This window comes from Erinaceus europaeus, chromosome 13, assembly GCF_950295315.1.
Source record: "Erinaceus europaeus chromosome 13, mEriEur2.1, whole genome shotgun sequence".
NCBI lineage: Eukaryota > Metazoa > Chordata > Mammalia > Eulipotyphla > Erinaceidae > Erinaceus > Erinaceus europaeus.
Window position 1 is genome coordinate 44,058,552 of NC_080174.1, and position 14,747 is coordinate 44,073,298.

At 45.7% G+C, this 14,747-nt stretch overlaps 1 protein-coding gene across 9 annotated transcripts in view; it reads left to right on the plus strand.

The window, feature by feature from the left end:
* The first annotated feature begins 3,100 nt into the window (after nucleotides 1–3,100).
* The window catches only part of GMEB1 (glucocorticoid modulatory element binding protein 1), a 65,765-nt gene continuing 54,118 nt past the window's right edge, over nucleotides 3,101–14,747 (plus strand). Inside the window, exon 1 of one of the 9 annotated variants that reach the window (XM_060205665.1) lies at nucleotides 3,101–3,239. Coding sequence is in view for 1 of the 9 variants with exons in the window: in XM_060205671.1 (XP_060061654.1) it covers nucleotides 3,400–3,455 (56 nt within the window). In the remaining 8 variants the exon portion in view is untranslated. The other 8 variants (XM_060205672.1, XM_060205671.1, XM_060205664.1 and 5 more) reach the window with 8 other exon arrangements.

Below are 14,747 nucleotides of genomic sequence, written 5' to 3' on the forward strand. Positions count from 1 at the left end.
CTGATCTTATTTTTCAACTTCTGCCTGATGCCCTTGTTTTTTATTGCTGTTGTAGTTATTGATGTTGTTGTTGTTGGATAGGACAGAGAGATATGGAGAGCGGAGGGGGAGACAGAGAGGGGGAAAGAAAGATAGACACCTGCAGACCTGCTTCACCACCAGTGAAGTGACTCCCCTGCAGGTAGGGAGCCAGGGACTCGAACCAGGATTCTTAGGCCGGTCCTTATGCTTTGCGCCATGTGTGCTTAACCTGCTGTGCTACCACCCACTCCCCAGAATTTATTTATTAATGAGAAAGACAGCAGGCAGAGAGAGAGAAAGAACCAGGCATTACTTTGGTATGTGTACTGCGGGGGATTGAACTCAGGACCTCATGGTTGAGAATCCAATGTTTTATCCATTGCACAAACTCCCAGACCACCTTTTTTCTTTTTGTTTTTTTCAAGTTTTTTTTTTTTTTTAATTATCTTTATTTATTGGATAGAGACGGCCAGAAATTGAGAGGAGATGGGGTGAGAGAGGCAGAGAGGCATCTGCAGCCCTGCTTCAGCACTCATGAAGCTTTCCCCCTGCAAGTGGGGGCCGGGGGCTCGAACCGGATCCTGTGTACTGTAATATGTGTGCTCAACCAGGTGTAATATCACCTGGCCCCTCTTCTTAAATTTTTTTTTAAAGATTTTATTTATTTATTAATGAGAAAGACAGGAGAGAGAGAAAGAACAAGATATCACTCTGGTACATGTGCTGCCGGGGATTGAACTCAGGACCTCATGCTTGAGAGTCTAATGCCTTAGCCACTGCACCACCTCCCGGACCACAAAATTTTTAATATTATATTTATTTATTGGATAGAGAGAGAAATTGAGAGGAAGGGGGAGATAGGGAGAGACAGAGAGACAGCTGCATCACTCTTTCACCACTTGTGAAGCTTTCCCCCTAGATGTGGGTCTTTTGCAAATTGTAACATGTGTGCTTAACCAGGTGTGAGACCACCTGGCCCTACCATTTTCTTTTCTTTTTCATCATGCAGCTTATGGTGGTGTAGGGGGACTGAATCTATGACTTTGGAGCCTCAGGCATGGAAGTTTCTTGCATAAACATTTTGTTAATTTATTGGATACAGACTGAGAGAAACCAAGAGGAGAAAAGGGAAATAGAGGGAAGGAGAGAGGGAGATAAGTAGGGAGGGTGAGAGGGAGAGAGAAAGAAAGAAAGAGAAACACAGAGAGATAATACCTGCAGCACTGCTTTTGAAGCTTCCTCTCTGCAGGTGGGGATCAGGGGCTTGAACTCTGTCCTTTTGCATGGTAACAAGTGCTCCACTACTCCATCCTTGACAACTTCCTCTTAATAGCAATGGCAACTATCTTCCTAGGCCTAATTTTGAACTATGAAGGGTCTCAGTTTCTTTTCTTTTGTAACCAGAGCACTGCTCAGCTCTGGCTTATGGTGGTGCAGGGGATTGAACCTGGGACTTCAGAGCCTCAGGCATGAGCCTCTTTGCATAACCATTATGCTATCTACCTCTGCCCAGGTCTCAGTTTTAATTCCAGCCACATAGTTTATTAGTTATGTGACACTGAAGTATTAATTTTCCCTCTTCACATCTTTTATCTGTAAAAGGAAATGAACATAAGCTACTTAGGGAGGGTCACCAAATGGGTCATAAGAGGCAAAAACACCAGTGCTAGGCAGTGGCACAACTGGTACAACATACCTTACAATGTGCAAGGGCCTGGGTTAAAGCTTCCAGTCCACACCTGCAGATGGGAGAACTCTTAAGAGTGGTGAATCAGTACTACAGGAGTCTCTTTTTCTTTCTCCCTGTTTATTTTCCGCACCCTCTCAATTTGTCTCTATTCAATACATTTATTTATTTATTTTTAATTTTTAAAGTCTTTTAAAAGTATTTTATTTATTTATTAATTAATAGCAAGATAGAAGAGACAGAGAAAGAACCAGACATACAGGTGCTGCCGGGGATCGAACTCAGGACCTCATGCTTGATAGTCTAGTGCCTTAGCCACTGTGCCAACTCCTGGACCACTAAAATCTTTATTTATTGAATAGAGACAGCCAGAAATTGAGAGGGAAGGGGGTGATAGAGAGAGAGACACCTGCAGCACTACTTCACCACTCATAAAGCTTTCCCTCTGCAGGTGGGCTCCAACCTGGGTCCTTGTGAATTGTAACATGTGCGCTCAACCAGGTGCGCCACCACCCAGACTCTAAATTTATTTATTTTTATTGATGGGGTTAATGCTTTACAGTAGATGCATTACATATGCATACAATTTCATTACGTACCAGGCCCCCCAAATTTTCTCCCCTCCTCCTTTGCTTTGGTGCAATAAAACATTTTAAAGATATATAACTTAAAACATTAAAAAATAATTAAAAAGCAAAAACGAAGCAAAAACACCTTCCTCAGAATCACACTTCAGAAAGGGTGTTCCGGGAGTCGGGCAGCAGGTTAAGCGCATGTGGCGCAAAGCACAAGGACCAGCATAAGGATCCAGGTTCGAGCCCCCGGCTCCCCACCTGCAGGGGAGTCGTCTCACAGGCGGTGAAGCAGGTCTGCAGGTGTCTATCTTTCTCTCCCCCTCTCTGTCTTCCCTTCCTCTCTCCATTTCTCTGTCTTATCCAACAACGATGGCATCAACAACAATAATAACTACAACAGTAAAACAACAAGGGCAACAAAAGGGAATAAATAATAAATAAATATAAAAAAAAAGGGTGTTCCTCACTCCAAGAACTTTTCTGAGCACTTACCCCCATACCACCTGACTCAGCACAGAACACGACCACTTCAGGGCTTGGGCGAAATCCAGGCTGAGCTGTTTCATAGTCCCCCCCCCCCCCAACAAAGTTAAGACTTGAACCCAGAACCTCACCACCAGCAAGGGCTTGGCAGACATGCATGGGTCAGAGAAAGGAAGTAGCTCGCTCAAGGACTCGTGACCAGTCACTGTCTCCATCCCCAGCCAGATCGTTTGATTAAACTGATAGCTGGGTGACCACTATGAAGGGCCGGTAAGATGGACGTTTCACATAGCAGAGCGCTGGGCGGTAAAGGGGGCTCCAGAGGAGTCGGGGACCTGCCTTTGCCCTGACTGTGGCAGAGGTGAGCGCTTTCAGGTCTCATTCTCCTCATCCCTGGAGGAGCGGAAGAACTCTCAAAGGTCGCCAACGTCCCTGTCAACGCGGACTTTCTAGGGAAGAAAACCTGCGCTCAGGTAAAGGTTCTAGACCCGCTGGCTTAGGCTCGTCCTCCGCGGGACCGTCAATAGGGACGCGTCCCCTTTAAGGCGCCAGCTCGCCGGTGGCGGCGGCCGGAAGTGTTGAAGCCAGGCCTAGCGGCGGCGGTGGCGGTACAAGCCGTGGCGACTTCTGCGCATGCTCCGTCGCCCGCTCGCCCTGGCCGCTCGCCGCCCGCCCGCCCGACGGAGACGGTGAGGAGGGGGAGGGGTGGGCGCGCGGGCGCGGGCGCGGGCGCGGGGTGGGGTGGGGTGGGGGCGGGGGGGCGGGCGCGGGGGCCGCGCGGCGGCCGGCGAGGGCGGGCGGGCGCGCAGGGGGCGGGGGGCTGCTGCCTCCGCGGGCGCCTCCCCACGCCCTGTGCGTGCCGCCGCCGCCGCCGGGGAGCGAGCGGACGTCGCGGCGCCGCGGGGGGGTGGGGGGACGCTGCCGCTGGGTCCGCCCGAGCAGCCGGGCCGCCCCCAGCGTGGCCGGCTGCGCGGCCCGGGCTCGCCACCCGGCCGGGGGCCGCGGAGGCCTGCGGGCCCGACTCCGGAGACCCCCGGCGCCCCTGCAGCGAGGGGCCCGGAAGTCCTCGGCCGAGGGGCCAGGAGGGCCTGAGCGGCTCTGGACTGAGAGGCCCGGACGCTCAGGACCCGGGCGAGGGGTCTGGGGACCCTGGGGTGTCCCTAGAGGCGGGGCCCGGGAGCGCCAGGCCCTCGGCAGTGAGGCTCTGAGGACGGGCCCGGGGCCCGAGTCCGCGGAGGAGGCGATAGCTGAGGGAGCCTCGGAGCACAGCGGGGTCTGCTGAGGGCGACAGGGCCGGGCTACGCCCCGGGGGCGTGTTAGCGGCCTTGGCCGCGGAGCCCCGGGCCGGGGCAGGTGCCGACCGGGAGCGAGGGGCAGGTCTCGGCTGTGCGAGCGCCTGGGGGCCCGGCCGGACCCTGGCTTCTCCCGGATGAGGTGGTGGGAAGGTGCCTCCGCCTCATTCAGCCCTCAGAGAAAGGAGGGTCGCGATCCATGGGAAACGAGAGGTTTGCGTACCTCCTGAGAAAGAGGAAGGGGTTGGGAAAACCCTTTCTGAGGGTCAGAGAGAGGATATTTGAGGAAAAGACACACGAGTGCTCCAGTTTTCTAGATTTTTAAATCTTTATTTACTGGATAGAGACAGCCAAAAATCAAGAGGCAAGGAGATGATAGAGAGAGACACCTGCAGCCCTGCTTCACCACTCGCAAGGCTTTCCCCCTGCAGGTGGGGACCAGGGGCTCGAACCTGGGTCCTTGCGCATGTTAAAATGTGCGTTCAACCAGGTGCGCCACCACCTGGCCCCCCTATTTTCTATAAAGAGGAGAATGGGCCCAGTATCTCATTCGAAGGGCAGAATGTCACGTGAGGGGCCAGGAAGAGACATCTGACCAAGCGATCTGACTCCAAGGTACAGGCAGGAGGAGGCATGAGTTAGCAAAATGTGGTAAATCTCAAAACCACTACCTAGCTGACCCAGATCTTTGATGTCTGCTTAGAAGAACCCTATCAAGTGTGATTTTCCTCCTTAATTGGAGGGTTAGGGAAAGGATGATCAAATAATTCTGGTCTCACAGCATCCCTAAATACCCCCTTTGCTAATCATCATCCTTTGCTAATGGTTACCGAAATATTCAGACTTAGTAAATTTTTGGACTATTTTCCCTAATTTGTCAGCCTTATATCCATTCTGTATATTATTTTATGCCTACTGACAAGATGACGTTCTCGTCAGTCGTACTGTAACCACTTATTCATTTTCGTTTCAACAAATACTGAGTAATTGACATATTCAACTTCATTAGGTAAGTTTGGGCCCTTATTTGGTCATGTTCTAAAAAGTCTAGAATCTAGAAGGCTGATCCCTTAAACTTAAATTGTTTATTTTATTTATTTATTTATCGGATAGAGACAACCAGAAATCAAGAGGAAGGGGGAGATAAGGAGAGAGATGAGAGGCACCTGCAACACTGCTTCACTCGTGCAACTTTCCCTCTGCAGGTGGGAACCAGGGACTCAGGTCCTTGTTCATTGTAATGTGCACTCAACCAGGTACACCACCACCTGGTCCATCAAAGAAACTTAAATTTTTTTTTTTTTTAATTTTCCCTTTCTTTTTGTTCCCCTTTTTATTTCATTGTTGTTGTAGTTATTGTTGTTGTTGGATAGAACAGAGAGAAATGGAGAGAGGAGGGGAAGACGAGAGGGGGAGAGAAAGATAGACACCTGCGGACCTGCTTCACCGCCTGTGAGGCGACTCCCCTGCAGGTGGGGAGCCAGGGGGTTCGAACCGGGATCCTTATGCTGGTTCTTGAGCTTTGCACCACGTGTGCTTAATCCGCTGTGCTACCGCCTGACTCCCCAAATAAACTTTTTATTCCACTTGCTTCACCAAAGATATATGTGACTTATCCCAAACTCTGCTTTGGCTGTCTCCTTCACAATGATCATATATATACTTATTTATTTATTTTTAAAGATTTAAAAATATTTACTACTGGATAGAGACAGAAATTAAGAAGGAAGGGGGAGATAGAGAGGGAGAGAGACAGAAACATCTGCAGCCATGCTTCACTACTTATGAAGCTTTCCCCTTCAGGTAGGGACCAAGGGTTTAAACCTGTGTCCTTTCCCACTGTAGTGTGTGTGCTTAACCAGGTGCACGACTGCCTGGGCCCTTATTTATTATTTTTTACCACAGCAGTGCACAGTCCTGGCTTATGGTATTACTAGGCTCTCGGGGCCTCAGGTGGGAGAGTCTGCATAACTGTTATGCTATTTCCTCCACCCTAAATGTAATCTTAGGGGTTTCTATATATCTGGTAGCACTTTAGGTTACCTGCTAAACACATGAGAAGGAGTAAAGGAGGGGAAAAAATCAAGGGGCTTTGGCCTTAATTAGTGATAATTAAAAAAAAAAATTTATTATCTTTATTTATTTGCCTCTAGGGCTATAACTGGGGCTCAGTGCCAGCACTACGAATCCACTGCTTCTGGAGGCTATTTTTTCCCATTTTGTTGGTCCTTGTTGTGGCTGTTATTGTTACTGTTATAGCTGTTGTTGTTGGATAGGACAGAGAGAAATGGAGAGAGATGGGGAAGACTGGGGGAGAGAAAGACCTGCAGACCTGCCTCACCACTTTCGAAGCGGCCCCCCTGCAGGTGGGGAACTGGGGGCTTGAATCAGTATTCTTACGCTGGTCCTTGAGCTTCACACCATGTGTGCTTAACCCGCTGCGCTACTGCCCAGCCTCCCTTTATTATCTTTATTTATTGAATAGATATGACCAGAAATTGAGAGGAAGGGGAGAATAGGGAGAGAGATAGAGACACACCTGTAGCACTGCTTCACCACTTGTGAAGCTTTTTCCCATGCAGGTGGGGACTGGGGGCTTGAATCTGGATCCTTACACATTGTAATGTGTGAGCTCAACCAGTTGGCCCACCACCTGGCCCAGTAATGATACTTTTTTCTTTTTCATTTCTTTTCTCTTTTTAAAAAATTTCTTTATTCCCTTTTGCTGCCCTTGTTGTTTTATTGTTGTAGTTATTATTGCTGTTGTTAATGATGCTGTTGTATAGGACAGAAATGGAGAGAGGAGGGGAAGACAGAGAGGGGGAGAGAAAGATAGACACCTGCAGACCTGCTTCACCGCTTGTGAAGCAACTTCCCTGCTGGTAGGGAGTCATGGGCTGGAACTGGGATCTTTATGCCAGTCCTTGTGCTCTGTGCCACCTGCAGTTAACAGAGCACTTACTTACCAGAGCACTGCTCAGCTCTGGTTTACAGTGGTACAGGGGATTAAACCTAGGACATCTGAGAATCAGGCATGAGAGTCTTTTTGCATAAACATTATGCTATTGTCCCCACCTGTAATGGTAATTTTTTTAAACTAAGAAATTTTATTTATTTATTTATTTATTCATTCATTCATTCATGAGAGAGATAGGAGGAGAGAAAGAACCAGACGTTACTCTGATACATGTGCTGCTGGGGATCGAACTCAGGACCTCATGGTTGAGAATACAATGCTTGTCCACTGCACCACCTCCCAGACCGCAAAACTAAGAATTTCTTTCTCTTTCTACCTTAGAGCCTCAGACATGAGAATCTTTTGCAATACCACTATGCTATGTCCCTGACCCCTGTGAAACAATTTTTTTAACAAATTTAGGGTTAGTCAGGTGGTAGTGCAGCTGGTTAAGTGCACGTGGTGCAAAACGCAAGGACCAGCATAAGGATCCCAGTTTGAGCCCCGGCTCCCTACCTGTAGGAGAGTCGCTTCACAGGTGGTGAAGCAGATCTGTAGGTGTCTATCTTTCTCTCCCCCTCTGTCTTCCCCTCCTCTCTACATTTCTTTCTGAACTATACAACGATGACGACATCAATAACAACAACAACAATGAATAGCAACAAGGGCAACAAAAGGGAAAATAAGTAAATATAAAAAAAATTTAAAAAATTTAAGGAGTCGGGTGGTAGCACAGCCGGGTAAGCGCAGGTGGCGCAAAGCACAAGGACTGGCATAAGGATCCCAGTTTGAGCCTCGATTCCCCACCTGCAGGGGAGTCGCTTCACAAGCTGTGAAGAATGTCTGCAGGTGTCTGTCTTTCCCTCTCTGTCTTCCCCTCTACTCTCCATTTCTCTCTGTCCTATCCAACAATGACAACAATAATAACTACAACAATAAAACAACAAGGGCAACAAAAGAATAGATTTTAAAAAATTAATAGACTACATTAGTTTACAAAAATTACAATATAGCGAGGAATAAATAAGTACATTTAGGGATTAGAAAATTTCAGGATATCTGGTAATTATACATTTTCAGCTACCAACTCTGATGTCCTTGCAATCATGTGACATATCTTGAAATGTCTTAAACATTAGTTTTTGCACCTAATATCCATAGAGTAAGACATATTTAGCTCTCCTATAACTTTTGTGAGCAGTCATTACATTTATTTTCAAGGAGTCCATTTTTGCCTTTGAAAATAGCATATATAGGGGGTCAGGTGGTAGCGCAGTGGGATAAGCGCACGTGGTGCGAAGCGCAGGGATCGGCTTTAGGATCCCGGTTCCAGCCCCCAGCTCCTGACCTGCAGGGGAGTCGCCTCACAGGCGGCGAAGCAGGTCTGCAGGTGTCTATCTTTCTCTCCCCCTCTCTGTCTTCCCCATCTCTCTCCATTTCTCTCTGTCCTATCCTACAACGAATGATATTAACATCAACAATAACAATAATAACCACAACAAGGCCACAACAGCAAGGGCAACAACAACAAAAAAAGAAAATAGCATATATATATTGCTTTTCACATAATTTTGACATGTTTCCTCAGAATTACAGAGTGTTAGGTGTTTCCACAGTGAATACTCTAAGGTCCTTTTCATGAAATGCCCAAAGGATCAACTCATTCATCTTGCCTCAGGAGTTTTTGTTGCTATAAACAAGAGCCACTAGAAGAGATGACCTTGCATTTATCCAGTTTGGTTTGTAGAACTGGTTTCTGGTTATTTGCCAGGAATATGATATTTAAGGTAATAAAGAGATACTGAACCCAGACTAGTTTATTTTTAAAAATATAAGAATTGGACTATTAAGAGATAGCATAATGATTATGCTGAAAGATTTCCTTGTCTGAGGCTCCGAAGTTTCAGGCTCAATCACTAGGACTATCATAAGCCAGAGCTGTGGTAAAAGATGGGGGAAAAATGTGGTCTGGGAGGTAGTGCAGTGGTTAAAGCATTGAACTGTGAAGCATAAGGTCCCAAGTTCAGTCTCTGGCACCACATGTACGAGAGTGATGTCTGGTTCTTTCCTTCTCCTATCTTTCTCGTGAATAAATAAAATCTTAAAAAAAAAATGGGGAAAAAAAAGAATTGCCATGTTGAGTCAAACCTGTGTTTCTGACTGCCACTGAAAAATATATTGAGGGTGATTAAGTTTTTTTTTTTTTTTTTGAAATGATGTGAACTGTATTTATTTTTACCAGAGCACTACTCAGCTCTGGTTTATGGTGGTGTAGGGGATTGAGCCTGGGAATTTGGGACCTTGGGTATGAGCGTCTCTCTCTCTCTCTCTTTTTAAAAATTTTTTAATTTATTTATTAGAGGGAAGGGGGAGAAATGGGGAGTGACAGAAAGACACATGCAGCACTGCTTCACCACTTACACAACTTTTCCCTGCAGGTGAGGACTGGGCTCTTGTGCATAGTAATATGAGCTCAATCAGTTGTGCCACCACCTGGCTCCGGTGTGAGATTCTCTTTGCATAACCATGATGCTATGAACCCCCGCCCTGATTATATTCTTTTTAAAAAATATATTTTCATTATTGAATAGAGACAGAAATTGAGAGGGAGGGGAAGATAGAGGGAAAGAGACAGACACCAGCAGCCCTGCTTTCACCGTTCGTGAAGCTTTCCACCTGCTCTTAACCAGGTGTGCCACTGCCTGGCCCCTGATGACATTCTCCAGTAAACATTCTGCTTGACTTGGTTCTAAGGTATGGGAGGATTGTGGAATAAAATGAGTTCCTTTTTTTGGGGGGGAGGGGGGTGATGAGTCAGGTGGCTGGTTACAGAGTCTGGGAGCTGGAAGCACAGGCTAAATGTCTGAACTCTGGGGACAGATGGAGGGAGACTGTGGGGATCAGTGGCAGAGGCTGTGCTGTACCCTCAGAGTAAAATGAGTTCCTATTGAGGAAAGTATTAATCATTAGTCAAACATAAGGCAGGTATCCATCTAATTCTATTTTTTTACTTAAAATTTTCTTTATTTATTGTTACTGATATCATCATTGTTAGATAGGACAGAGAGAAGTGGAGAGAGGAGTGGGAGACAGAAAGGGGGAGAGAAAGACACCTGCAGTCCTGCTTCACTGTTTGTGAAGCAACTCCCCTGCAGGTGGGGAGCCAGGGGCTCAGTCGAGATCGTACATGGGTCCTTGCACTTCACATACGCTTAACCCACAGCGCTACCACCCAACTCCCTATAATTCTAAACTTTTCCCATCACCAGAGTTTTGTGTTCCCATTCCCTCCATTGGAAACTGCATTAGTTCTCCCAAGATCACAGATATGGGTTGACTATTATTCCTATAACTATCTACCTATATATATTTGCACATTTTTTTAAAAAAAGATTTTATGTATTTACTAGAAAGATAGGAGGAGAGAGAGAAAGAATCAGATATCAATCTGGTACATGTGCTGCTGGGTATCGAACTCAGGACCTCATGCTTGACTAGTGCCTTAGCCACTGCGCAACCTCTTGGACCACGCCCATTTTTTTTTTTCTCCTACCATCCTGCATTTTCTTCCTAAGTCACACCATCATACCTACTACTTCTGGGTGGCCCCCTCCCCCTCCCATTTCTCTCTTTGGGTTCTGATGGAATTAGAATTCAGAACCCTTGGTCATTTCCTAACATACTCCCTCTGGGAGTATGGGCCAAAAAAAAATTTTTTTTTCTTTAATTTTTTCCCCTTTTGTTGCCCTTGTTGTTTATCATCATTGTTGTTGTTATTATTGTTGTTATTGCTGTCATTGTTGTTGGATAGGACAGAGTGAAATGGAGAGGAGGGGAAGACAGAGAGGGGGAGAGAAAGATAGACACCTGCAGACCTGCTTCACCGCCTGTGAAGCGACTCCCCTGCAGGTGGGGAGCCGGGGGCTCAAACTGAGATCCTGATGGCAGTCTCTGCACTTTGCGCCATGTGCATGTGCTTAACCGCTACGCGCGACCGCCCGGCTCCCAATTTTTTTTTTTTTTTAATTTTCTCCAGGGTATTTGGTGGCACTCCGTGCAGGCACTAGAAATCCACCACTCCCGGTGGCTTTTTTCCCCCTTTTTCTTCTTTCTCCTGATTATTAAATAGGACAGAGATAAATTTAGAGAGGATGGGGATGGGGCTGGGGAGACAGCATAATGGACATGCAAAGAGACTGTCATACTTGAGGCTCCAAGGTCCCTGGTTCAGTCCCTAGCACCACTGTAAGCCAGAGCTGAGCAGTGCTCTGGTCTCTCTCCAGTCTCTGTATCTCTCATTTAAATAAATATATATTAGAAAGAGAGAGAGAAAGGACAGGGATATAGAGAGGGAGAGAAAGGTAAGACACCTGTAGACTTGCTACACAGCTCATGAAGTAGACCCCTGCAGATAGGGAGCTGTGCTCCAATCTGAGTCCTTAGGCTTACAAATATGTAAGTCTAACTGGGGATGCCATCACCTGACCCCGGGCCAAATTTTTTTTGTTAATTTCTTTATTCGGGAATTAATGTTTTACATTCAACAGTAAATACAATAGTTTGTACATGCATAACATTTCCCAGTTTTCCATATAACAATACAACCCCCACTAGGTCCTCTGTCATCCTTCTTGGATCTGTATTCTCCCCACCCACCCACCCCAGAGTCTTTTGCTTTGGTGCAATATGCCAATTCCAGTTCAGGTTCTACTTGTGTTTTCTTTTTTATTTTTTTAAAATATTTAATTTAATTTATTTATTCCCTTTTGTTGCCCTTGTTGTTTTATTGTTGTAGTTATTATTGTTGTTGTATAGGACAGAGAGAAACGGAGAGAGGAGGGGAAGACAGAGAGGGGGAGAGAAAGATAGACACCTGCAGACCTGCTTCACCGCCTGTGAAGCGACTCCCCTGCAGGTGGGGAGCCGGGGTTCGAACCGTCTTTTTTTTTCTTTTTCTAAAGAATGTATTTATTAATGAGAAAGATAGGAGGAGAGAGAAAGAACCAGACATCACTCTGGTACATTTGCTGCTGGGGATTGAACTTGGGACCTCATGCTTGAGAATCCAATGCTTTATCCATTGTGCCACCTTCCAGACCACAGGGCCAAACTTCTTTATATATATATATTTTTTTTTTTTCTTTTGCTGTATTTCTTTTTTTTTTAAAGTTATTTTTATTTATTGTTATTTATTGGATAGAGACAGCCACAAATTGAGAGGGTAGGGGGAGATAGAGAGGTAAAGAGACAGACACCTGCATCCCTGCTTCACTGCTTACAAAGCTTTCCCACTGCAGGTGGTGACAAAGGTCTGGAACACAGATCATTGTGCATTGTAACCTGCATTTAACCGGGTGCACCACCACCCCAGCCCACCAAAATTCTTTGTGAGGTGCAGAAAGTGGTAATTCTACTCTTAACCCACAACTTTATCAGATTTTTTTAGTTTAAAAAAAAATTAAAGGGGGCTGGGAATTGGTTCACCTGGTTGAGCGCGCACATTATAGTGTCAAGGACCTGGGTTAGAGTCCCCAGTCCCCACCCGCAGATGGGAAGCTTCACGAGTGGTGAAGTAGGGCTGCAGGTGTCTCTCTGTCTCTTTCCCTCTCTACCTCTCCCTTTATCTCAATTTCTTTCCCTATCCAATAATAAATAGTAATACAAAAATTAAGGGTAGGGAAGACAGCATAATAGTTATGCAAAAGGATTTTCATGCCTGAGGCTCCAAAGTCATAGTTTCAATCCCCAAATCACCATTAGCCAGAGTTGAGTTGTCTTGGTCTCTTTCTCTCTTTGTCACACTCTCTCATTAAAATAAAACAAATGTTAAAACAATCATATGGGGCGGGGGGGATGGATGGTAGCAGTGTCTGCCTTTCCAAATTTTCCCCTCCTCTCTCTATTTCTCTCTGTCCTATCTAACAATGACAACATCAATAACAACAACAGTAATAACTACAACAACAATGAAAAACAACAAGGACAACAAAAAGGAAAAAAACGAGAGTAGCACACATGCTGGAGGTCAAACTCATACCTCATGCTTGGTTATTCAGTGCTTTTATCCACTGTGCTACCTTGTGGGCTGCAGATATGAGAAACTGGAAAAAAAATATATAGATTTTCATGAGAAAGAGATAGACAGCTTCATAGCTCTGGAAAATTTTGATTCCAGGAACCAAAGCTGGGCTCTTTAGGTCCTCAGGCATACAAGTCTGGTGTGTGTGACCATTGTGCTAATCTCCCTTGTCCAGGAATTACTTTAGATAGGCAGAGAGTGAGAGTGGGAGAGACCACAGCACCAAAGCTTCTTCAGTGCAGTGAGGGCTGGGCTTGAACCTGGGTCACCCACATGCAAAGGAATTTTACTTTTTCTTTATTGGGGGAATTAGTGGTTTATAGTCAACAGTAAAATACAGTAGTTTGTACATGTGTAACATTTCTCAGTTTTCCACATGACACTCTAACCCCCCCACACACCTAGGTCCTCCTTTGCCATCATGTTTTAGGATCTGACACCCCCCCACACACCAGAATCCTTTACTTTGGTGTGATACACTAAGTAATTTGTTTAATTTTATTATTTATTTATTTGTTTTTTGCCTCCAGGGTTATTGCTGGGGCTCAGACGAATCTACTGCTCCTGGAGGCCATTTATTTTCCCTTTTGTTGCTCTTGTTCATTGTTGTTGTTGTTAGTATTATTGTTGTTGTTATTGCTGTTGTTGTTGAATAGGACAGAGAGAAATCGAGAGAGGAAGGGAAGACAGGGTGAGAGAAAGACACCTGCAGACCTGCTTCACTGCTTGTGAAGTGACCCCCTTGCAGATGGGGATCCAGGGGCTCAAACCAGTCCTTGTGCTTTGCACCATGTGGGCTTAACCCGCTGTGCTACCACCCGGCCCCAATTTGTTTTATTGGTTTGCAGTATTGTAAGATTTTAGCAGTATAATTTCATACCTAGGTTTACATGTGCACGTAACTCACTGTACCCACCACCAAAGTTCCTATGTCATTACACCAAAGGTAGCCATCTACCTATCCCTGGATATGAGGAACTTCAACTAGGTCATATTTAAGCAAAAATTGATTAAACCAACATTTGTCAGTATCAATGGTGAGCAGGGTTGTGGGAGTCAAAATATTTTGAATAGCCAGCACTAGTTCTCATAGAGAGCACAGTATAGTTACATAGATGCCTGTTCAGGGTACAATGTGATACACACTAGAGAGCTACAAATCAAGAATTGGGAGGCAGGGGTAGATAGCATAATGATTATGCAAGGAGACTCTCATGTCTCCAAAGTCCCAGGTTCATTGCCCTGTACCACCATAAGCCAGAGCTGATCAGTACTCTGATAAAAAGAAAAAAGAAAAAAAGAAAAAAAAGAGGAGACTGCAACAAGGAGAATAGTTTCAGTAGCTTGGTGGTGGAGTGGTCTTTGAATTGGACATTGAAGAGAGATAAGCCAGAAAGCAGCTTTGGTCTTGGGGGGCCCAATGGTGGTGTGCCCAGTAGAGTGACCTGAGTTCAAGCCTCCAATCTCCCCTCATCTTCACTCTCCCTTGTCTTCCTTTCTATCTATCTCTGCCCCTTTTATAAAAAGGAGAGGAGTGATGGAGTGGTGACACAGGTACCAAGCTCTAGTGATAACCTTGGTAGAAAAACAAAAGTTTTTTGGGGCTGGGAGATGGTGCACCCAGTTAAGTACATGTATTAACCATGTGTGAAGA